The 23,955-nt window shown below is 46.9% G+C and overlaps 9 protein-coding genes across 9 annotated transcripts; 5 read left to right on the forward strand and 4 right to left on the reverse strand.

The window, feature by feature from the left end:
• Positions 1–630: 630 nt before the first annotated feature.
• N7462_003498 (uncharacterized protein) lies at positions 631–4,591 on the forward strand (the record flags this gene model as incomplete). Its single annotated transcript, XM_057075224.1, has 4 exons — positions 631–1,615; positions 1,723–1,771; positions 1,832–2,049; positions 2,325–4,591. 4 exons carry the CDS (start codon positions 631–633, stop codon positions 4,589–4,591), a joined length of 3,519 nt encoding a protein of 1,172 aa, XP_056934729.1.
• A 1,151-nt stretch (positions 4,592–5,742) lies between these two features.
• N7462_003499 (uncharacterized protein) lies at positions 5,743–7,286 on the forward strand (the record flags this gene model as incomplete). Its single annotated transcript, XM_057075225.1, has 2 exons — positions 5,743–6,260; positions 6,323–7,286. 2 exons carry the CDS (start codon positions 5,743–5,745, stop codon positions 7,284–7,286), a joined length of 1,482 nt encoding a protein of 493 aa, XP_056934730.1.
• Positions 7,287–7,564: 278 nt separating this feature from the next.
• Positions 7,565–8,398, reverse strand: N7462_003500 (alpha/beta fold hydrolase; the record flags this gene model as incomplete). Its single annotated transcript, XM_057075226.1, has 1 exon — positions 7,565–8,398. One exon carries the CDS (start codon positions 8,396–8,398, stop codon positions 7,565–7,567), a length of 834 nt encoding a protein of 277 aa, XP_056934731.1.
• A 351-nt stretch (positions 8,399–8,749) lies between these two features.
• On the forward strand, positions 8,750–10,099 carry N7462_003501 (FAD-dependent oxidoreductase; the record flags this gene model as incomplete). Its single annotated transcript, XM_057075227.1, has 2 exons — positions 8,750–9,121; positions 9,176–10,099. 2 exons carry the CDS (start codon positions 8,750–8,752, stop codon positions 10,097–10,099), a joined length of 1,296 nt encoding a protein of 431 aa, XP_056934732.1.
• A 200-nt stretch (positions 10,100–10,299) lies between these two features.
• On the reverse strand, positions 10,300–12,488 carry N7462_003502 (Zn(II)2Cys6 transcription factor; the record flags this gene model as incomplete). The annotated part of the gene is made up of 2 exons (XM_057075228.1): positions 10,300–12,274; positions 12,334–12,488. The coding sequence occupies 2 exons, from the start codon at positions 12,486–12,488 to the stop codon at positions 10,300–10,302; spliced, it is 2,130 nt and encodes a 709-aa protein (XP_056934733.1).
• Positions 12,489–17,220: 4,732 nt separating this feature from the next.
• N7462_003503 (C-terminal helicase domain-containing protein) lies at positions 17,221–18,144 on the forward strand (the record flags this gene model as incomplete). Its single annotated transcript, XM_057075229.1, has 2 exons — positions 17,221–17,229; positions 17,332–18,144. The coding sequence occupies 2 exons, from the start codon at positions 17,221–17,223 to the stop codon at positions 18,142–18,144; spliced, it is 822 nt and encodes a 273-aa protein (XP_056934734.1).
• A 1,294-nt stretch (positions 18,145–19,438) lies between these two features.
• On the reverse strand, positions 19,439–20,515 carry N7462_003504 (LLM class flavin-dependent oxidoreductase; the record flags this gene model as incomplete). Its single annotated transcript, XM_057075230.1, has 1 exon — positions 19,439–20,515. The coding sequence occupies one exon, from the start codon at positions 20,513–20,515 to the stop codon at positions 19,439–19,441; it is 1,077 nt and encodes a 358-aa protein (XP_056934735.1).
• A 554-nt stretch (positions 20,516–21,069) lies between these two features.
• Positions 21,070–22,433, reverse strand: N7462_003505 (uncharacterized protein; the record flags this gene model as incomplete). Its single annotated transcript, XM_057075231.1, has 3 exons — positions 21,070–21,177; positions 21,228–22,289; positions 22,347–22,433. The coding sequence occupies 3 exons, from the start codon at positions 22,431–22,433 to the stop codon at positions 21,070–21,072; spliced, it is 1,257 nt and encodes a 418-aa protein (XP_056934736.1).
• A 429-nt stretch (positions 22,434–22,862) lies between these two features.
• Positions 22,863–23,897, forward strand: N7462_003506 (uncharacterized protein; the record flags this gene model as incomplete). Its single annotated transcript, XM_057075232.1, has 1 exon — positions 22,863–23,897. The coding sequence occupies one exon, from the start codon at positions 22,863–22,865 to the stop codon at positions 23,895–23,897; it is 1,035 nt and encodes a 344-aa protein (XP_056934737.1).
• Between the last annotated feature and the right edge of the window lie 58 nt (positions 23,898–23,955).

A 23,955-nucleotide genomic window follows, 5' to 3' on the forward strand; every position in this document is an offset into this window, starting at 1 on the left:
TCTAATTAGAGATTACTCCTCGTCTAATATTTCCTTAACATATATCTCTCTCCTCTACACTTCGACTATCCCTTAGTTGAATAATATTATCTAGTATCTATTGTTGAAGCTGTTCAAAACGATGCTATAGAGCTTGCTCAGCAGCCTACTACTAGGAGTGTTTTTCGGTGTTCTGCATGTGGTAATAAGGGGCATAAGATTAGCCATTGCCCTAGTAGATAGGATGAATCAATACCTAGTGTTTTGGTGGAAATATAGTGTTTTCAAAAAGTAGTGAGTAGTAGGGTGCGCGGAATACTGGTGAAATACGTTCTTCTCAAAAGGGCAAAGCTAACCGGAAGCAGCAATTCACAGCTTCGCCTCCCCTTATTGGTCTGGCTTGCATGTGAACCTTTCAGCGCCTAAACATAAGGGCTGCTGACGTGTCAGCACCCTGAATCTTTCACTTATATATGCCTTTGGCGGAGAAAGTCGCTTTCTTTTACGAAGGAAAAGTCGATACAAGAAACGAAAGGATTTCACTCTTTATTTCCATGCCTTCTATGTATTGATAGTCTTACCATGATTACAGTCTCGGCCAGCTAGCTGGATATTGTGGGTTTGATAGCATCTCCAGTCCTGCTGTGTGACATGGCCGCTGCTAAGAGACTCTCGCATGATGCTTATACGGTCGGATGGATCTGCGCCTTGCCGCTTGAAATGACAGCTGCCATGGCAATGCTAGATGAAAGACATGCGAACTTACCACAACACGAGACTGATAACAACAGCTACACTCTTGGGGAAATATGTGGTCACAATGTTGTCATTGCATGCCTGCCATCTGGTGTTTATGGAACATCGTCAACAGCTACGGTGGCCACGCATATGCTTTTTACATTCCATGCGATCCGGTTCGGTTTAATGGTGGGAATTGGAGGCGGAGCACCCAGCAAAGAAATTGACATCCGCCTGGGTGATGTTGTGGTCAGCAACCCAACTAGCACCTTTGGCGGAGTAGTACAGTACGACCTTGGAAAAACTATCCAAGAGGCCCGCTTTCATCGAACCGGAACACTCAACAAGCCGCCACAAAATATTTTGACGGTGCTTTCAAAATTGAGGGCGGAGCATAAGATCGGAAACAGCAGAATTCCAGAGTTTCTTTCTCAGATAGCAGCTAGATATCCTAGCTTGTCTCAGTTTACACATCGTGGCCAGGAACACGATCGTCTCTTCGAGGCAGATTATGATCATATTAGATCGGAGAGTACGTGCGACATGTGTGACCGCAAGAGACTGGTTTTTCGAGAAAGTCGAGCCTCGGATTATCCTAGTATCCACTATGGCCTGATTGCGTCTGGCAACCAGGTAATGAAGCATGGCAAGACTCGAGACCAACTTGCGCGCGAGCTCGGCATTCTCTGCTTCGAAATGGAAGCGGCTGGACTGATGGATCACTTTCCTTGTTTAATAATTCGAGGAATTTGTGACTATGCCGACTCACATAAGAACAAACAATGGCAAGAGTATGCTGCTGCTGCGGCAGCAGCGTATGCAAAAGAACTGTTGTCTGTGAAGTCAGGGCCTTCTACAAGGACAACCACACCAGCTGCCAACACCTTGCTAGAAACTGGTATGTATATTCTCATTTCACTTGGAATTAATCCTTTGAAGATGGAACTTAGTATTCTAAAACATGTTTTCCGTAGGAACGTACCGTGACAGGTATAACCGTGATAGCGTTATACGACCTCCTCATCGAAATTGGAGATCCCATGGAGACCCTCCTGTGAGGGCTAACTACCGTACGCCTGGCCGCCAATCAGAATTCTTTAATGAGCTACCGCAGAACTATGGTCAAGACAAAGGCGGCAGCAGTCAACTACCGCATCTGCGACATAGACCTACGCGGCAAAGAAATTCCCATGGACATACATTTGACCACTACCAAGGTCGGGGAGTACAGCTGCCCCTTGGTCGAAAGGATGGACTTGATAGGGTACCCCGACATCAATTTTTTGATATTCCTCTACCTAGCAATCCCCACTTCACAGGCCAAAGAAAATTGTTAGAAAAGCTGGCCAGAGCCTTGCGTGATTCAACTTGCATCAATGGCCCAACCCTTCAACGTTCTATTCTCATAGGACTTGGAGGCGTTGGCAAGACAGAATTGGCAATCCAGTTTGCAACTCTTTATCGACAAAGTTTCTTTGGGGTCTTTTGGGTGGATGCTACAACTGAAGCATCCTTATTTTCCTCACTTGACCGACTCTCTCAAATAACCACAAGCCTCAGGCCATGGAGATCAAATAGCTTGAATCCTTATTCTCAATCCCGGATAGACCTTCCCAGTTTCAGGCCTTGGAATCGGCCCCAGACTCATACTTTTGTCGATTGGCTTGTCGGTCTCCAGGCTCCCTGGCTGTTAGTGGTTGACAATTTGGACGATCCTGACATGGTAGAGACTCTGGAGTCGATCTTGAGAAAGTTATCCAGAGGATTCGTCTTGGTGACAACTCGCAACCGAGGGGCCGAAAAGCTTGGAGACCGTATCGAAGTTTCTGAAATGGCTGCAGATGACTGTTGTGAATTCCTTCTACGGCGTACGAGCCTCTGGGAAAATCGAACAGATGCCAAAATTCTCTCGGCAAAGTTACTGATTGAGAAACTTGGTCGTCTTCCCCTGGCGCTCGATCAAGCTGCAGCGTATATCAATTTCTGCGGTCTTTCTTTAGATGAGTACCTTGATCTGTTCAAAAATGAGGCGAGCTACTTGCTCGGGAAGTCTGCCAAAAACCGTTATCATAATACCAAGATGGAATATCCTGATGATAAATATGATACAGTCCTCAAGACTTGGGAGATATCCTTCAGATATGTCAAGAAAAGCCACCTCTCTGCGGCCTTCCTTATGCAGCTCTTTGCTTTCATGGACTCTGAACACATACCAGAAAGTATCTTCAGGAAATTTCATTTCCCAAGGAGAGAGCGCTGGTCAACTTCAGGAGATATCTCCAATTTCGATACAACTGGACTCGATATACCGCCACCACTAGTTCAATGTTTGAACTCCAAGCATGACTTCATGGAAGCCCGCGGTATGCTCCTTAAGTTTTCACTTGTCAAACGCAGATCTGACAGTAAGAGTCTGTCCATACACCCCGTGAGTCATCTCGTTTTGGTGAACGAATATTACTTTCTTGAGTTGCCCAAGGTTAATGATTGTCCGAAAACCCAGCTCGTCCATTATTGGACATTTGCCAGAATGACTGCGGCGGAAAAATCACAGTGGCATCAAATTACCGCAGCTCTCCTTAACGTTGCGATCCCAATAGAGAAGCAACTGCCCGCACTCGAAAACCAATGTCTTTTAGATGACAAGGTCCTCCCTCACGTACGGAAATTGATTGACCTCTCACAAAAAGTCGAAGTAATCACAGCCGTGCGTGGTTTGGTGTGTTTGCTCTGTTTCTCGCCTTATTGCGAAGATGGTATTGAGTCACGCCAACTATGCGACCGGTTGAAGGATATGTCAGAGAGTTCTGAAGATAGATTCTCCGAACTCCTTAGCACTGTATGGAGGTTGACTGATGCTTGCCTTCGAAAGCCAGTATGCTGTGATCAGACACTCCGTCTCTTGTCAAATGCGGTGGGACTTTTACGTGCTTTAGAACTAGGGTGCGAAGAAGGGGGAATAAACGCTCTCCTTCTTCGCCTTGCGTTTCGCCTTGGACAAACTTTAGAGGAAAATAGTGCTTGCGACGTGTCAGGCGGGACGAACAACAACGCACATATTAACGGTTGTATTGAGGACATCCGCCGCGATTCGCTCCCAATGATCAGAGGGGTCATTTGTGGGTGGAATCCCGTAAGCAACCCACTTTCACAGATGGAGTCAGAGGCAGTCAAGTTGAAAGAGATATATGTTTCTGCCATCATTACCGACAGTGAAATCCTCGAGAAGACCACCACCGTAATAACGGACGAAGAGAAGAAACTTCAGGAAAATCTTCTAGACTTCAGATCGATCAGCTCAATTTATGTGCCAGTACTGAGGAGGCTGTCAGAGTTTGCTGTTGTTCAGAACCGTCCTGTCGAGCATTCCATTAATGCAGTTATCTTCCTAACGGAAGGATATAAGCCAGCTGGCGAGGACGTTTGGAGACGGATAGCACGTGCAATGGCGGAAAACGTCAGCCGACTGTTGGGTGATGAAGACATTGGATTGATCAAATCGCTAGACGTCTGGGAGAAAGCGAAAAGATGGGGCAAACTCAGCAATCTGCTTGACAGAGCTCGGGAATGGGAAAGATTGATCGGTCCGCCCGTGCATATCAAAGACAATGCATGGATGGGCACTTGGAACGATTTCACTTCACGTGTTGATAAGGCTTTGGGGCTCGCCGGAGACCCTAGAAAATTCTTTTCAAATGGTCATCTGAAAGAAGAGCTTCTCCGGGAGGGAAAAAAGGAAATCAAGAAGATTTTCTGGCCTTGTGGTGGACTTGGTTCTTCATCTTCCGCAAGGGGTCTGATTGCAGAGTTTGTGGCTAATCCTCAGGATTTGGATCTCAGGGAAAGTATTGTGGATGACCTGAAGAAGATGTAGTTCATTGCAGTTTTCCTAATTGTAGCACCTGAATACAATCTAGAGTCTTAAAAAATCTGTGGATCGGTTGTTTGGCCAAGTCTTTTTAATCACTCTAATTCACTACGAAAGGTGTTGTTTAAACTAGTTCACCGTTTTCAGCATTGTTTGCAGCCCCGTTTAAGCTTCGAATTAAATGTTAATTGCTGCTCCACCTCGTCCCGTCGATTCTCGTTGAACTTGCAATGAAAGGACCAGCGCGTTTAATTCAATCAACTAATAGGGAGTACATTAATTCAATTAATTAAATATCAACAGTATTCATGATGGACATCCCTCACCAATTGCACCTTATGCCTCACAAACAATGGGGTAGTATTAAAGCCGCACTAGGAGCTCTTCAAAACTACCGAAACGGGCGGTGCTGCGGTGGTACCTCGGAATTCGCAGTTTCAAACCGCCAAATAACCGGGCCCAATCAGCCCTTCAAAGAACCACGATTTCCCCATTATCCTGTGTTCGAGGACCCGCTCCGGAGTTCAAGCATCCTTAAGTTCGCGGTTCAGAATAACCTCATTCAAAAAGCGGCTCTTTCTGTCTTTGCATGTTATGCAAGGCTATTCAAAGGAATAATCTTCTCCCTCTTTAACAGGTCGTAGTAAGTCAGGTTAGTCAGCTCGGATAGGCAAGATTTCGTCTGATCTCGAAATTGCTTGAGGAAGCAAGTGGGTGACCGCGGACGATGAAGACGAGCTTGTGTGAGCTGCGTTGATTAAATAGATGTTTAATGGCTATGAAGCAACGCGCAAAGGCGCAAAATTCTTTAACAAACACAGTTTGACGGTATCAAGGAGGGATCGCAGACACCCGTCACCTTCCGAGGATCATTGCTTTTGGCGGGGTGGGTCGGTCCCCACTCATCTAAATCATTCGTCGATTGTCGGCTTGAGCATCGCAATCCCTTGAGTCTCAAAGGATCGAGTGAACTTCGACGATAGGGCAGATTTTGATAAGAGAATATCGGAGAGACGGACCGAAGGTTTGCGTTGATCGCGGATGCCTTCCGGATAAGATGCACCCCCTAATCACCTTCTCCCATCCAGAACTTCCGCAGCATTTATAGTATCTCAATTTTACTGCCTTTGACATTCTTTTGCAACCGTTTATTAAAAATGGAGACCTCTAATGATCTGAAGCTGCCATCCACCCAGGTTGACGAAGCAAAACGGGCCCCTATACAGATCATGGAGCGGGATCTTAAGGAGTACTCAGCAATCCTTCGCAAAGTGGACTGGCATATTGTCCCTATTATGCTCGCCTGTTACTTCTTAGAATTCCTTGACAAAGTGCTCATCAATTACGCAGACGTCATGGGCCTACAAGAAGATTTGGGCATGACAGGAAATCAATTCAGCTTAATGGCAACACTCTTTTTCGTCGGTTTCGCAGTGGCCGAGGTACCTCAAGGCTATCTTCTACAAGCGTTCCCTTTGGCAAAAGTATTGGGGTTTAACTTACTATGCTGGGGAATACTAGTCGCTTGCATGGCTGCGGCGCAGACCTACGGCCAAATACTCGCTATTCGCATACTGCTCGGCGCCTGTGAAGCTGTCATTTCGCCTGCATTGGTCTTGATTACATCTACCTGGTACACCAAGCGCTGCGCAGCTCCTCGCTACGGGATCTGGTAGTACGTACTCAATTATCTTGCTATTACTATGATGATAGGATACTAACACTAGATGTCACTAGCTGTGGTCTCGGTGTTGGCCAGATCATTGGAGGCCTCATCTCATTTGCAGCTCAGCATAGTCCAGAGACTGGACTCAGCGGATGGCGTATCATGATGATTGTAGTTGGTGTTTTCAACATTTGCATTGCATTTGTAGTCATCATTTTCCTTCCTTCGACTTTGGAATCGGCCAAATTTCTCACAGAAATCGAGAAGGAATCGCTCCGAAGCATGCTGGTTCTCGATCAAGCAGGAAACGGACTTAAGGTATTCAAGAGGGAAGGTCTTTTTGAAGTTTTCATAGATCTGCAAGTCTGGTTATTGTCCCTTCTTACTATCCTGACCGTTATCCCAAGCGGTGTCATAACGACTTTCTCAGCAATTTTGATCAAAGGGTTCGGATATAATTCCAAGCAATCTGCGCTACTCAACATGCCATCCGGAATCGTCAGCATCATTGCAACTTGTGGATCCACGTACGCCGTCCTCAAGAAAACACCACGCTGGATCAGCATAATTATCGTCATAGTACCTGCGCTTATCGGTGCAGGTCTAATGTCATTCCTTCCACAATCCAACCAAGGCGGAAAATTGGCTGGCATTTATCTCCTGAATACCACCGTTGCCCCAATGGCGCTCATATACTCCTGGGTGGGAGCCAACACTGCCGGATATACGAAGAAAATAGGAGCCAACGCCATGATCGCGGTTGGATTCAGCATCGCCAATATTATCGGACCACAGACTTTTCAAGCTAAAGATGCACCGAAATATACGCCAGCCACCATAACCCTCTTTGCAGTCCTAGGAGGCGCATTGCTTGTTTCCGGCCTTCTCAGGTTACTATACGCATACCGCAACGCATCCACAAGGAGGAACCGGAACGAGCAACTTGCGAGTGAAGTTGTCGAGTCGGTGATTACAACAGAAGAGCAAGAGGATCTGAACGACCTCAAAAATCCGGCGTTCGTCTACGTATACTGAGCAGAAGTCTCATTTTCATAGGATTTAAAATCATTTAAGACGGCCTTTCCTAGCAAGCTTAATATCCAAGCCGTAGAAATAGTGTCTTTCTGGTTATATGAAAACCATGATGTTCTTTTACGTTGTATTGCTTGCCTCTTATGGTGTAAACATGCTGTATATGGGACAAGAAGGAATCGGGAGCGAATACGAATTTTGTGATGATTTGGTTCAAGACATGCAAAACTGGATCTTTCATTCACTAAATTCAAAGCTACAGTGGGCAGCTCAAATACATTTTATAGCGAGCCATTGCGTCGCTGTGTTCCACCAGTCTCAATCAAGCGTTCGAGTTCCTCGCACACCTTCTGCGGCATCTCAACACTCGGAAAATGGGTTTCGCCTTCTAAATCCGTATATGAAAACCAAGGATGTGCCTTGGAAAAGCTGTCGTGTATCTGGCGGTACTCGGGCGAGTCGAGGGGATGAGAGAAGACATGGCGTATCGGTGGTGGATTGACCATCCTTCGCATCCGATCCATTGGAGAACCATAGGTCTGGTAAGCAGCTGCAATTACGCGACACGAAAGCGCCCACATCTGGTGTCCGTAACTACCCATGCAATAGGTCAAATGGTCTTGAACGCCTGTATTATTGCTTCCTGCCAGCCAGTTTTCAAAGAGGCTCTTGCGTGCTGCTAGCCAGGTCTCCGGTATCTGCATGGCTTCTAGTCCGGCTGCAAACTCTTGCGGAGGGGGAGTCATGATCTGATCGATCATCAACAATCGAATGACTCGGTCCTTGCCCAGCTGGTCCGCAATTTCTAGCGCTGGCCATCCACCATGAGAGTGTGAGACGAGGTAGAATCGATCGACTCCCAGTGCCTGTAAAAGGCGCAGAGTGTCGTTGACTTGCTCATCGACGCCGAAGTCGTCTGTATAGTCCCGGTTTTGGCCATGGCCACGCCAGTTGATACGGATGACCCGGTGGTTTCGAACAAGGTAGGGAAGCATGGCATCGTAAAGACGCAAGTCGTGTGCCCAGCCTGATACCAAGACAACCGCTGGTCCGTCGGTATAACCGGACTCGTCATAGCATATTTCGATACCGTTGACCGTTTTTGTGAGATACATGGTGACAAGAAGCGGTCTTCGTGGCTAGGGAGAATTGAAGCTGTAGGTGTCTCATCAACTGTGATATAACTAGCAGTCATGTCCAAAGCCGTCCACGACGTCTTTTTTCCGGGGGAAATTAATTCGGCCCGCCCACCCGTTCGTTTTCTCCCTATTGAATAGTTGAAGCAGTGCGCATAGTACGGAAATACCTGAATTGGCCTAGATTCTACGGGCCGAACCTCCGCCAACGGCCCGGCATCCGGAGGCCCAGTGATAAGTGATAAGGCTACATTCAGTCCTGTGCAGCTCTTGATGTACCGTTTTATTTATGCACCTTATTTGCGAGTTTCATTGATTTCTGCAAGCAAAATGTCGCAACCGCCTGTCATCATCGTGGGTGCAGGCATCACAGGTCTGGTGCTGGCGCAAGCCCTCAAGAAGCACTCCGTCCCTTTTATTGTCTACGAGAGGGACCCCGATCCGTTGTATCGGGGTAAGGGCTGGGGTATCACCATCCATTGGGCCCTCAATTCGCTGATGGAATGTCTACCTCAGCACATCTCCGATCGTCTGCCAGAGGCATATGTGGACCCTGAAGCGACCCGCAACGGCGAGAACGGACACTTTTTATTCTTCAACTTGCGCACCGGCGAGGCTCTTTGGCAAGTGCCGCCCAGTAAGAGAATTCGGATGGCCCGTGAGAAGTTCCGAAGACTTCTTATGGACGGTATCGAAGTCCAGGTATGTATGCAAATTGCCTTAACTCAACAACTCTAATCGTTCTTGCTCATCCAGTGGAACCACACCTTCGACTCTTTTGGCCCGGTAGATGATGGCACTGTGAAAGCGACTTTCACCACTCCCAATGGAACACATATGATAGAGGGCGCGATAGTTATCGGATGCGACGGCTCCCATTCACGCGTTCGAGCTTCACTATTTCCTAGCCCATCAATGCACGAGAATTACCGTTTGCCGGTCCGACTTCTCGGTGTGAGTACTATCTACCCCGGCGAGCTTGCCGCCAAAATGCGCAAATTAGATCCCTTTTTCTTCCAAGGTGGCGACCCACTCACGAATGCATCCCATTGGTTTTCATTTCTGGACAGTGTAGAGACAAGCGGCCGGGGTGATGATAGCCGAGACTGCCAGATCCTCGTCTCGTGGCCGCACCGCCGAGGCTTTTTAGGTGAAGATGCGCCATTGGACGTTCCTGCAGATAGCCATGACCGTGTGGCATTCATGAAGAGGGTGGCCAGCGGCTGGGCTGAACCATTTCATGAGATTGTCCAATCCATACCGGAAGAGGCGCAGCCAAAGACAATATCGCTCGAAGACTGGGTGCCACCACGCGATCAATGGACGACTGTCCCTGGATCAGACCATGTCGTGCTAGTTGGTGATTCTGCGCATGCCATGACTATGTACAGAGGCGAGGCTGCAAACCACGGTATTTTGGATGTGGAATCGCTCCTGTCAGCGATTCTGCCAGTTCTGAGGCCAAAATATGATGGTCTTGGAGAGCACCTGAGGGAGGCGTGTAAGATCTACACACAGGGAATGGTTGAGAGGACAGCGCCAGCAGTCCTGAAAAGTCGGCAGGCGTGCTTAGATGCGCATACTTACAAAAGGATCAATGATGACAGTCCTTTGATACAGAGAAGGGCTGCTGCTGTACAGGAGCCGATGCTTGAGCGTGAACCTGTTTTGGCTGCTTAAGGTCTTGGTAGATAATCACCTCATTCATATGAGTCCCTTTATTACAGACATCTGGATCGGTAATTTGTATAGGAAATAAGTGACTACGAGAATATCCTAACAAAAGATCCGATTCAAAAAAAAGAAAAGAAAATGTATATCTCAGGCAAGATGCCTATAAATTCCATCATTGGCGGGAAATATCTTTATCGTATTTTCCACTATGTGTGTATGTGACCAATGGAGAACGTTAACGTCGCATCATCAAAAAGATTTACCGACGGTGAATCTTCTAGAGACATTGACAGGGAAGGAAGGTCAAGGGGAACAAAATCGCCAATGTTCATCGTCTGTCTCACCACAGAATAGCCATCTGGCTCCTCACTTCGTAGAATGTTCAGTGCCGAGGAAGCAGTAGAATCAGACTCATCGCGGACAAAGTTCCGTGGCAACTTGTATCGCGTTGGTTTGTATTCCATAGATTGCCAATCTTGATCCATATTGGTATTTGGTCGACCTTCATGGCCCTCACTATGTTCCCTTCCTCTCTTTCCGGCTGTCTTTTGCTCATAACGATCAAACAATCTATGAAATAGCTTGTGCTTATTGAAGTCACTCTGCGTCCGCTGCATATCTCCCTCAATAAGCTGCTGGTATTTCCTAATTTGGGGCCACTGGATGTCAATCTTGCACAGCATGTCAAAGCCTGCCTCGACATCGCGCCAGGCTTTATCGTTGAACGCTACGTTTTTGGCCAGGCGCATACAGTGCAAAAGGACTTTTGTACTGGCGTAGAGAGCGCGGCTCTGCTGTATCACAAAATGGCTAATAGGCACGTGCGCAATCACTCCTGGAGTGGCCTGAATACAGTTTGCTGCGGCTTCCGCGCAGCGGAGAAATCCTTCTGGATCCGCAGCATTCGAGTGCTCAATAGATGTCCGGTAAAGAAGAACGATCCCGATGTAATAGGATGATACGGCAATGGTTTGTAGCGCTAGAGGTCTCACTTGCCTGTTTGGCTCTTCCATTTTCGGTAGAACCTGTTTGGTATAGTAATTTTCCAGTTCGTCATCATACCTTTTTGTGCATACCCGAAGTATATCCCACATCTTGTCATTATGGGCTCGATGGGACTTGCGAATCCATCTTATCGACCTGTAAATGCGGCTTATGGTAACATGAAAGCTTGCAATGACCGAGAACCAAGGGTCTGTCTTGGTCTCAAGCCCAAGTGCGGGACAATTTGCCTCCTCGTAGTATCTCAGGTCACTCTCCGTATCAGAAATTGCCAAGGGCTTGGACAGAGCCGTTGACAGAGAGCAGTCTAAAATGTATAAGCACCACCAGACATTGCCACATGGGCTCCAAGTCTCGCCTGCATCTGGCACTCCATCTGCATTGTCTTCAAGCTCCTCCAGTTCCAAGCCTTGATATAGATGAACTGCGTGACCCGCGATGGCCCATGCACCACTCACATTACCGACTCCGATCAGGTAAAGGCTGAGAAGGCCCAGCGCGATGGCGGAGTTCATGGAATTTTTCCCATCTTGCTGGAATGGCAGTCCTGAACAATTGGAGGTGGCATGGGAGTAAAGCAGATTTCCAAGGTTTACACGTTTATAAAATTGTAGGCCAGGTTGGTCAAATACCGTGTGCTCCGCCGGGATTGCTGACGCTGCCACGGCGAGCAGTGCGTATAATAGAAATGAAAAGTTGCTGGCATCGCCATCGCCGCCTTGACGCATGGACGACCAGCGATCGTATTCCCATTGAAAATCATGTTGCTCAATAATAGGGAATATCGGGTAGTAAGAGGAGTAGAATGAGTCAACCAGAGCTTGTAGCAGTGGCTCCGGTAATCGAGTTACGTCGACTGGAGTAGGCGCGGCAGGATCCAGGATTTCCCCAAGCAGAGTATCAGAGCCGTCAAGAGCCGATCCCCCTACTCGATTACCGTCATCACCCTCAGAAGAAGGCGACTGGGATGCTAGCAGCGGCGCTTCCGACAACCCTGTACACTGCTCATCCTGGAGCTCTTCTGTATAACAAGAACCCACACCGTCATGAAGAACAAATGCTGATCGACCTACTGGCGCCCCAGAAGTCCGATTATTCTCCCCTTGTTGCTGGCGTGTAAGCTGCAGCCTTAGTGTTTGCTCCATCATTTGTATTCGATTCTCGAGCCTTATGACATCTCTATAGCTGGGTAGTTAGTTATCTGCAATGCCGACATATATAATGAACCAGAGACACACAGTGGATCCGCTGACCCTGTCTTGCTGTTCGGCTCCTCATAGACACATGCTGATTGCTTCCGACTGCAAGTTTGGCATGGAGACTGTCCATCGCATTTTATTTTCTTGCGGCGACATGGCTGACAAGCACGCCACACTCTCTGACGCTCATGCATGAATGATGTGATGTGACTTGGATTGTAAAATGCACGTTGCAGGAAATGGCGGAGAAGACCAGACGGGGAATGGGCGGGTCCTGGAGATAAGGGGAACTGACTTGCGGAGTAGAATGAACCTAACCGTTTTTGAATTAGATGGAAAAGGAGCTTCGATAAGGAGAATTAGGCTAGGACAATGCGTATTTTTGGGGACGCCACTGATTGGTTGGGTATGATCTGTCAATATGAAGCCTGGAAATACCACTTATACACTATGTTTCCAGCCAACGCTAGGTAAAGAACGGAAGAAACGTGTCTTCTCAAGCAGATCAAAAAAATAAAACATAATTCGCTAATGAAGATATGAAACTGAATAGGAACAAAAATTGTACAAGCAAGCTACGCAGATATGTAAGTAATTTTTGTAAAAAATAAACATATTTAACTAACACTGCCTACGTTGTGGGTGGGCGTAGGCATTGGTAGCTATCGAAGCTATACTGGATCGCTCAGCGACCTCCCCACGCCAAGCAGCAGGGATGGATCGTGCTGCTTACAACACTACATGATCGAATCAACAACATTCAGAATCGCCAGGAGACACGATTGCCACGTCTAAAATTGACACTGGAAGAAAAAACAAAGCTTTGCTATTGGATTCTCTCACTGGATTCTCCAGGTGCATCTCCAAGCCCCTCCACGATTACATATATGGCAAATTTTCTACTAAAGCGCGTGTTGACCGTTTCTATCTAACGTTAGCATCAACTGGGTTACATACTGGATTCAAAGCCGATATGAACTCTGCACACAATACTCGGCGCGTTACCACTACCAGCGTGCTCAAAACGAAGACCCAGCAAGCCTACAGAGTGATTCGATTAGTGCAACGTATAATTTGATGAATGAGGATATCTATAACTTTGACGAAACAGAATTCGTAATGAGCAATATATCCATTACTAAAGTGGTCAATAGCAGAGATTTATACGGTCGGAAACCTCTTCTACAACCGGAAAATTGGGATTGGGTCATATCAATCAAATCTATATCAGCAACCGGACATTTGCTTCCGCCATATACGTATAACCTTCAAAGGCAAAAATTATATTGCAAGCTGATCTGACGATCTCACAAGCGATTGGCGAATCGAAACATCACTGACTGGATGAAGAATTAATTGAAATCAGTATACAATGGCTACAATAATTATTTATTTCAGCAACGACTAAGCATACGCAAGGCAAATATCAATTATTGATTCTTGAAGGCCACGGTCATCATTTAAAACCTCAATTTGATCAAATTTGCGAGAAAAAACAACATGATACCAATTTTTATGCCCCTGTATCCATCACAACTTCTAGAATCACTCAATATGAGATGTTTTGCATTTAGTCACGTGTTGCAAGGGGGACTGGTCAAATCGCGAAGCATTGACCGTCTTCACATCAACAACATCCATGATCTGTACGAGAAAATCGAAATAGACCAGATTATGAAGAGCGCAGATACTTAAATTGCCTAGATCTAAAACCTACTTAGGTCAAAAAGACTTGAGGCCGCATCAACTTATCGCAAAACCTTTATTTTTCTCGTTAACTCGGGACTTCGCGAGCTTGAAAATATCGTTGCCATTATGAGTCACACTACAAATGATCCGCTACGCCCTAACAAATCTATTTCATTAGAGATCTTATCATAGTCCCAGTCTAGCTGGCAGAGACTATTCACTGGCAATCTGCCCTACTTGCCGCCAACTTGCGCTGATATTAAATCGCTTCTGAATCAGACGCCTTCTATCCCGGGATCTCCTGAAGTTATTGAGATTATTAGAGATAAATCGCTTGCTCTGGAAGGTTATGCAACCTGGTCTAATTCTCCAAAAGAGGCAGCTGAGAATCATGATTGTGAGCTACCTACTACCAAGCAGACAAATTTGCATAGAATCTTTATTGGTGTATCTGATCAATCGACTTGTACCCTCTCAAATGACTACATATCCAATTGGCCGGGGCTGGAGCTGATATCTCAAGAAGTCGGCAATTACTTATCAATTCTAGTGCTTAGTTAGTCTTACATACTCTCCGCGAGAATGATAGAATTACGACAGCGAACGAAGGAAGATAAAGTTACCTAAACCAATTTTGCCGCACCATTAAAATCAATGCAGGGTTCAACACCAGGAAGCTCATTTGATTTAATTTTCGGGTCCGATCAAATCGCCGAAGCGAGATGGTGGGCTGCGATCCTTGCAGGTGGTCGTGGTTGGCAGGCTATCTTTACCCGAGAAGGCCGTGTATATTACCCACCCTGGGAATGTCACTTAGCCTGCAGTCCTTTCCGAATACTACATCATACCGAGTCTTCTGAATTGATGTCCATTCTCAGCCCTCCTTCTTCGGCAGAGGCACAGCAGTATCTCATCGACTTCGCACGGGAACATGATGCTTTCGATCAACTGATCTATGCATTAGCCGCCACCATAACCCTGCCAATGCAAAATAGATTTAGTGCTCCCATAGTTCTTCCTCGACCACTTAAAGGGGATTCCCCACCAAGGCGAACAGAATAGGAGTATGCGGATCAAATACCCGATTTCATGAAATACCTCGGTATATAGCCTTTTCCACCACTTCAGATGTGCTTGCATCTTGTCTATTTAGCGGACTTTGGGAGGAAAGGATTGCTTGCAACTTGGTTAGCGAATGGCTGAACCCTGCTATGGAGAAAATATCGTCGGCGCTTCGTCAGCCGAAAGGGGCTATTTCTGTTATACGGGCTATGTCTGAACGGCGACCAAGATTGGCTTCTTTGTGGATAGGTGCCTCCATTTCCGGTCTTTTACCACAAATATTTCAAGTATCGGCGACTTATATCCCCAGGATCAATCTGGAAGCGGCAGTATGGTCCAAATCTCCTCAATCATTCATGGATCCTTCTCAATATCACTCTATCAAAACACGGAAGATTGATGATCGGGGTTTGATCGCACGGGAGGACGAGTTTCGACTGTTGTTCTTGACAGATACTCTATCAGAAACATATGGCGATCCACCACTTTGTCCATATCCTCCCTTCGGCGAAGTCGATATCTTGCCCACGTCCCTCCCAGTAAGGCTGCACCTTTCTTGTGGCCATAGACTGATTTATCGGTCATGGCAATGGCAATGTCAGAATGGGGTATCGCTCCGTGATTTTGGGGACTTATCATCCAAACCCGTACTCATTTTATCGATGATGACAGGCGTTGCTTATGCAAGCTTTGTCAAGAAAATTCCTCCTATGATCAATTTAATGTAGCTGGTAAGATACTATATAAATGAACCTTTCTATCGACTCTCTGTTCCTTTCACTAACAAAGTAATTAAGTCCTACTGTGGTCCCGCTCTTCTAAGCTGCCTTGCTTTCGCCTGTCTTCTCCAGAGCCCTATAGAGCTGCGGCCACATCACCAATATCTACGGTTTCGCTCTTGGGCAGCGAAGAGAGCTTCCGCAGTCTTTTACAATAAGCAAATACACGCTCGACAATTAATGGAAAAAGTGAATTTCAGTGATCGTTTATCCAGTCTTGCAATGCCCAATTTATTCTCGTGGACTTATTTCACTGAAGGAGTCCGAATAGAAGAGAAGAAAAGCCATTCTTGGATCACGAATGGCTGGAAAGTGTCGTTCGAAGAGACAGTGGAGCTGTTTCTAGCAGTTCAGGCTCATCCGGAAGCAACAGCGAATTGCAGAATCAGAAGGTCGAATTCATAAAAAGATGGCTGGCAGATAGCGCCATTTCGGACGCAAAGGATTGAAGCCTTTGATTTTATTTAATAATCAATATTACTCCTTGAAACGCTACACGTGTTCATCTAGTGAGATGGATCTTATCCAACCTCCAGGCTCGGTTCGTCCGGGGCCACTACCAGGGTGATCAGGACACTCCTGGCCCTTTTCGACCGGATGAATGTGAGCGCTTATAGTCGAGTGAATAAGTTTACGTTAATAAAATACGATAATGTTTACCAACCATTTGAGAAGAGAATGGTCTCGATGATGACTTGCTTCAGTCTCAAACCAAATATCCTTTTCAATATTTCGATAGAATCTTTTTGTTTATCCTGTGAAACCTTATATTTCTCCCTATTCAAGTTTTGATGGTTTAGATGTAGGCTCTTGGTCAAAAATCTATGAAAGAGGGACTAGGCAGTTATACGATATAAAAGCACCTAGGTAGACATTCTTGGCAAGCTATGTCCCGCAGATGACCGACCACTTATGATCTTATATCTGTCCTGAAAAATATTGCTGCTGTAAACCGTAAGCCCGAGCGCTATAGGATTTCTATTCCAACCGAAAGCTAACATGATTTAGGTCCTAGATAGAGCAGAAAGGGTCCGTGGGAAACCATGTCCAGCCAATGGTCCACAAGAACAGTATCATCACAGGTTTAGCACGTGGATTTGGCGTACCTAATCAGGCCTAATACTGCTTAATATAGTGTTAGGAACGCTCTCAAAGCTTATCAAGAAGAAGCTCCGATTCTCTGCATTCAGCATATGAGCAAGTGCTATATGCCTATCACTCTTAGGATAATAGAAGCGCGGGCCAATAGCGAGTGTCAAGGTACTGGTCAACAGCGTGTTAGCAAGATGTGGGCGTATCACTTTAGCCTTCGCCACCTTTGCTGGGGATGATACGGTCGACATCTCGGCAGAAACTGAGATGAATGTGACAAGGGGACGAGTCTGATAGCGAGGCAATGTTTAAGGTGAGAGCAAGCTGAAGCCGAAGTGAGAGGTCGTTCAAAGTGAGAGGTCGTTCAAAGTGAGAGGTCGTTCAAAGTGAGAGGTCGTTCAAAGTGAGAAAATAGGTCAATAACCGAGCGCTCACCGATCCTGAACTGGGCGACCTTCCGCCGCCTGTGCCACCTGGCCTTCCACCCCAAGCTGGACACCTTCGTGGCGCGCTCCGTCCGCGCCGTGCTGGCCGCCGACGTCGGCCGCTTCGTCGCCGAGGGGGCGACCGCGGCTTCAGCTCGTTCTGGTCCCGCAGCCACGTCGACCGCGCGGACCGGATCCCCACCACCCGGATTGCGCAGGCGTCCTACCTCGCGCACGAGTGTCCCCGCCTACGGTATCTGCTCCTCCTCTTCCACCAGGAGGGCCTCTGGAAGGCTACCGGCGCCCCCAGCCGGTTCCTGATCTTCTGCCACTGGCCAATGACCATGTGGGTGGTTGAGATGTTCCTCGACGCGCTGTCGCTCGACTTCGTGTCGATCCGCGCGGGTATGCCCAGCGAGATGCGGACCGCCGCAATTGCACAGTTTACGAAGGAGGTGTCGACAACAAATGTCCTCGTGACCACGTACAACTGCGGTGCGACGGGGCTGAATATGCATGCAAACTGCAGCCGCGTCGTGCTAATGGAGCCTGCGCTGAACTTCAACTCCCTGTTTCAGACAATTGGTCGTATCCACCGGCTCGGACAAACCGCTCCGCAGCGGGCCTGGGTCTTCTTCCAGGACCACACCATCCAGCGCTGGGTAGAATACAACAACACCACAAAGGTTCTACCTCAGGTAGCCGCTCAATTCTACGACGCGCTCTCTGAGCGAATTGTCGCGCAGAAAGATGTTCAATTCCCTAATGGAGGCGATGAGGGGCGATTCCTAGGTGGTTTATAGGAGAAAAGCTCAAATTGTTAATAAACAGTATCTCGATTACAGCAAAAACTTCACTACACAACCAAATAAAGAGAAATAGGCCTCCCAGAATTCTTTTTTTCCCCGGCCAAATACAAAGTCGCCCTAGCATGAACTTCTCATTCAGCCTGAGTCGATTATCATGGGTGAAAAAGTCGTATAATTAGAGTCTATATTCTGACATGGCAAACCGTTCCGGTGTGATATATTTCATGAGGACACCTTTCCTCACTACGACATATTAATGTTTGCAAGTGAGTTTTGGATTATTCTGTCTGTTCTATCTCCCTTGCAAGGTCTATATCGGGCGAATAAGACTTCTAGCTCTAGCTCTAACGTTTCGGGATCATTGGTTGATCCTTGAGACATTCCAAGGTTTCAACCAAAGCCATATCAGTCGTCGGCAAAGCAAAGAATCACACACAAGCTGATATACTACGTAATTCTAACGTCGTCTATTATATTAATTCTCTTTCTAGCTTTGCAATCTTCATACACAGCTAAGTCTTCCTCTACATCCACTTCAATACACCTGAGCATCAATTTCGCTTCAATGGCATCAGATAAGCCAGAGTGCAATCAGCTCGTGAGATTCTTCAATGCAGCGATCGCAGGGATCCTTGCATTTATTCTCGGTAGAACTGTGGAGATATGCTACAATTACTTTCAACGGCGGCATGGCTCTGCTAATACCATATTATTCAACGCGAGCACTGCCAGCGGTAATGATAACCGCGCACTAAATGACCCAGACAATACTCTTTATCTTCCACTTTACAATGAACATGTGACATCGCCGGGGCATGTGATTTCGGATATGGATCGAGATATCGAGAAGGGATTTGCATGTAAGGAGGATCTACAAGACCCAGGAGGGACAAGATCGTGAAATGATTCTGATTAATATCTCAGACCTTTAAAAGGGAGCCTAAAACAGGACGTGAAGGGGGAACTTATTTTCAGTATTTATTTGGAGATGAATATTATGATATTCTTCCTGTCTAATTAGTTGAGCTGTTCAGTAAGCCCGAGTTCATAATGAAAGTAATTTAGTGAGCCCGAGAGCCCCCATTTAAAGGGGCGGCAACTAGAATGAGAGATCCTCAATTCATCAAAAACCAAAGAATACCCAGTAAATATAGCTATTCATAACCCAAATCGTGCTATAGGAGAGTAGAATGGTAGATAAGACCAAGTTTTGAGACGAATAGCAGTAGATGTGAGAAATAGTTTATTGCAGATTTGACAATTATAATTCTGCAGACCTAAACCCCTTCTATTTTAAGGCTTCCCGGACTTTGGGCAATACGTAGCGCCCATAGTCAATGGCATCATTAAGATTGTCGTAACCGCGAATAGAGATAAGTTCAGCACCGAGTGCAACATAATCCAAAATGGAATCAGAAATTGTCTGTGGTGAACCGACCAACGCCGTTGATGCTCCACGTGCATTAGTCGCGCTCACAGTAGGATACCAAAGGGCACGATCTTGAACTTCTCCACGAGCAGCGATTTCGAGGAGTCGCTGAGAACCCACATTCTGAGGCGGCGGGGCATTTGGCGGCACTTTGCCTTGGCCGTTAGCTCGATGTTTGTTCAGTGCATCCAGCGTCTGGTGTGCTTTTGCCCAAGCAAGCTCGTCGGTCTCTGCAATGATAGGACGGAAAGTAACCCAGATTCGAGGCCGATCGTTCTCACTTCGCCCAGCCTTGTCGGCCTCGGCATAAATGCGGTCGATCTGTTCCTTGGTTTCCTTGAGTGGCTCTCCCCAGAGACCGAATATGTCGGCTAGTGAACCACCAATGCGATACGCCTCGTCGGAGGATCCACCAACCGAGACCGGAATAGATCCGTTGAATGGGCGGACTTTGTTGCTAAATTGTTTGAACTGATAATAATTTCCTTCCCAATCAAATGGATCTGCAGACTCCCATGCACGGCGCAGAATAAGAATGTATTCTTCTAAGCGTGCGTAGCGTTCGTCTTTGGTCAGAAAATCGCCCTCTTTCGCCTGTTCTGTGTCGCTACCACCCGCAATAAAGTGAACGACGGCTCGCCCTTTACTCAGTTGGTCAAGGGTTGCAAGCGCCTTTGCTGCAACGGTTGGATACAGGGTATTTGGGCGAAGTGCAATGATAATTTTGAGATTTCTGGTCACGGATGCGATGGTTGCGCCGATGGTAAAGGGGTCAAAGTATGATGAATCATAAGGCACCAAAGTGTAATTAAATCCATAGTCATCCAGAGATCGTGCATACCGGACGAGATATTCTGGGTCAATCTTAGCATCGGGGATCGGATTGATCTCCGTTGATGCGTTGGGGAACGTGACGCTGATGAATTCTGTTGGCATCGTGACTAGTCTGTAACTGCAGCTTAGATTGCTTCAAGTGAGTCGATGTCAAATATGCAACTTGGAAAGCTTATTTATAAGATTGGGATCAATTGAAAAAAAGATAAGAATCAAATAGCAGCACATGGCCTGATTTGGTTATATGCTTTTCAGTTAAGATCACGCGAGGTTGCGCACGATGGCGTCTTATCACGAAGCGACCGGGATGCATGTTGAATTAATCAGCGATTCACAAAGTCAACTTGAAATCGACAGTCGGTCGGAGGAACCCCAAACCTCCAATTGAAGAATAAGACTCCGGTAGGTGGGGTTTATCCCTCTTGGAGCGGCCAGGCAGGTTTCCACCATTCTCAACACACCCCGCAGCGGCCTCCAAAAGAGGACCTACGCGGCTGGTAAGAAAAGAAAAAGAACGCATAAGCCAAAGCGCTATGAGGTAAATAATATCTCATTATTTGGCATTTCATTATTTAGCTTGTGAAGCACTACCGTCCGTTATGAACACTAGCATTGCACTATAAGAAAGACCAGAGCTTGATTCATATTAGAAGGCTCTAAAGGTATACACTACCCGGGTCTCGATATTTCGGAAACTGACCCCCTGCCTCAATGATCTGGACGTCAAGTGGAAGTTGATTTAATAGCATAACAGCCCACAGTGCCTTTCAGAAAGTAAGCTTAGATCAGATCATAGAAAATGGTAGATACGCACCTGGAACATCGCCTCCAAGACGATAACATCTCCACCTTCGATTGATAGCAGCCATCTCTCCCAGTCCATGCCGCAGAGGGTATTCGGACATTTTTTCAGAGCCATTGGACTGATTTCATCATATGCACCAGAGCCCCCGCTTGGGCCAGCGATCCTGATGCTCAATTGGAGCCGAATGATTCCCAAGTCGGAGCCCCTTTCACCGAATCGAGCGTAAAATGAGTCGCGCACCTCAACAGGTACTGCTAGTTCCAAAAAGTCCCACTCAATACCCTGGAAGCAATCAGGTTCTTTTGCAAGCTGAGCAAAGACATCGTGGACGGCGTCAGCAGCCGCGATGCCATAGGTTTTGAGATATTTGCGGGGGATTTTGCCAAAAATATCAAACGAGCGCTCCTCTTCAGGAGTGAGTCTACTTTTGTAGGTGAAGTGGTCAATATAGCCAAGCTGCAGCGCTTCACTGTCGTGCTCATAAACCCACTCGGCAATGATAGACCAGAGACGAGCCCATTCGGCCCAGTAGCGCTCTCGGCCGCCTTTCTTGGTTACAGCAAAAGACCCTGATAAAACCTGGTACTCTTTTTGTCCAAAGCCGTATAACTCATCACCAACATACCGGACCGCGGGGTAATGGCCAGGCGGTTGGTTGGCGTACGTCAGATCCATATAGGACCCCACGCCAAAAGCAAGGCCGATGGCCGGCCCTATGGCGCATGGTTGTGGATCTGGGCCCATCAAACCCGAGCGCGAAGTTTCGCCTGCTGTCGCAAGGAGAGCTGGAAAGTCTTTCGGCAGGCCAACAGAGCTGCAGTCCGTTTTGATGGCAATGACGGTAGGCTTCTTCCATGTCGACTGTTCTTTGGGCGGATGCAGGGTGCGGATCGCAGAGTCCACCTGTCCCTGCTCTTTGGAATACCGTGCGCTGAAGAAATCATAGAGTTGCGACCAGTCCGGGTGGTCAAAAATGGCTCGCAGAATATCTGCGAAGAGAACAGTTGCTTGAATTCGGCCGGAATGGGCATCGATAAAGGCGAGATCATTTAGAGAGCGGCGATGGAATTTCTGTTCTTATGCTTGAGCTTCTGATGACTATCTTTTGTCATGCTTGAAATAAAATACCTCTCCAGGCTTCCAGTGCTCGTCTGTCAAAAAATTGTACGTTTGGGGACTGCGAAGATGCAGCGCCAGCGGGAGAGAGACCTGCATGAAGAGTGAAAACTCGGAGGATGGAGGGGAGCCAAAATACTCTATTGTAATCACCTGCGAATATTTTACATGACTAGATCTATATATTATAGATGTTTTATCAAAAAGAGGCTCGGCCGCGCGCGCCTTTTTGCATCTGTCCTCTTCTCTCTGTAAGCCCTTGTCTGTGGGCGTGGGTATGAGCGGGGGCAGTGCTTGTCCTTGAGCGGGAGGGGAGATATTACCACGCCAATCATATTGCCTTGGGCATTCCCAATTGGAGACTAGTCATACTGAATACGAGATGCACAGAGAATGAAATGGGAGATTACAGGTGCCACAAATTTCAGAGGGAGCAGAGATGGATTTAATTCAACCAACCCCAATATGATATTGCGTTGACCATTTGCATCAAGACCGTCAACACCCTGAATTTTCTTTTTGGCAGATATGGATCCAATTGGAATAACTATTGGGGCCGCATCGCTTCTCACGCTTTTCAAAACTTGTCTGGAGTTATACGAGGCTATCGAATGCGGGCGAAACCTGAGCAAGGATTATGAGATACTCGCAACAAAGGTTGGAATTGAGCGTGTCCGCTTGGCGCTCTGGGGAAGTATGGTCGGGCTTTATGATCTTCCAACTGATCGAAGTACCAAAGCAGGAAAGCTTGACACATCCGCCCATACTGTAGATCCTAGACTGAAGGAGCCGCGCATTTTTAGGGCGGTTTCGGATATTTTGAACTGCATGCTCCGGCTTTTTCAAGATAGCGGCTCGCTTACTAGAAGATATGGTCTACAGCAGATGACTTCAAGCGATCTTGCATTGCGTGGAAGTGGGAGGAACGTCATTACCACAACTTTCAAGAAGACATATGCTCATTTACATGCATCGGCATCGTTGATCCAGCAAGGGTCCTCATTGGTTACTGCAGCACGATGGGCAATCAAAGACAAGAAGCGATTCGAACGATTCGTGGATGACCTCCGCAGCTTTAACGACAGCCTAGCACTATTGTTTCCAGATGTAGACGTGAACACACGAGTGGCCATGGCCACTGAAATCAACGACTCAACGGATATCGATGGCCTTCAGATGATTGAAGATGCGGTCTCTGATTTAGCCGGAGGTGAACAACTTGTGGAGGCAGCGAGTCTACGCATAACAGAGTTATCTCAGTATTCCAAGAGTGTGGCAGAGACGAAAGAAACCGAAGCCACGGAAGATAGCATGCCTGATGTAAACGTGGACCGAATGGCTCGGCAGCTCGAGAGGATGGAAATTTCTATGAGCAAACGAGCTGAGCTGCGGGGATCATTGATTTTCTCCTGTTGGGGAGTCGTTGGAGGTGAATACTATGCTCAGAATCATTTCTATGGTATTGAGGAGGAAGACTTTTTGGTCGAAAGACAAAAGAAAGCAGAATATGTGAAGCCAACATATCAAGCATGGTGTAGGTCGTCTTTTCTTACTATGGAATGATTTTTCTAATCAAGAAGCAGCTTTGATGTATATGTCTACGAGAAAGAGACACGATCAA

This window comes from Penicillium macrosclerotiorum (assembly GCF_028827735.1).
Source record: "Penicillium macrosclerotiorum strain IBT 26536 chromosome Unknown utg000003l_segment0_segment0, whole genome shotgun sequence".
NCBI classification, from domain to species: Eukaryota; Fungi; Ascomycota; class Eurotiomycetes; order Eurotiales; family Aspergillaceae; genus Penicillium; species Penicillium macrosclerotiorum.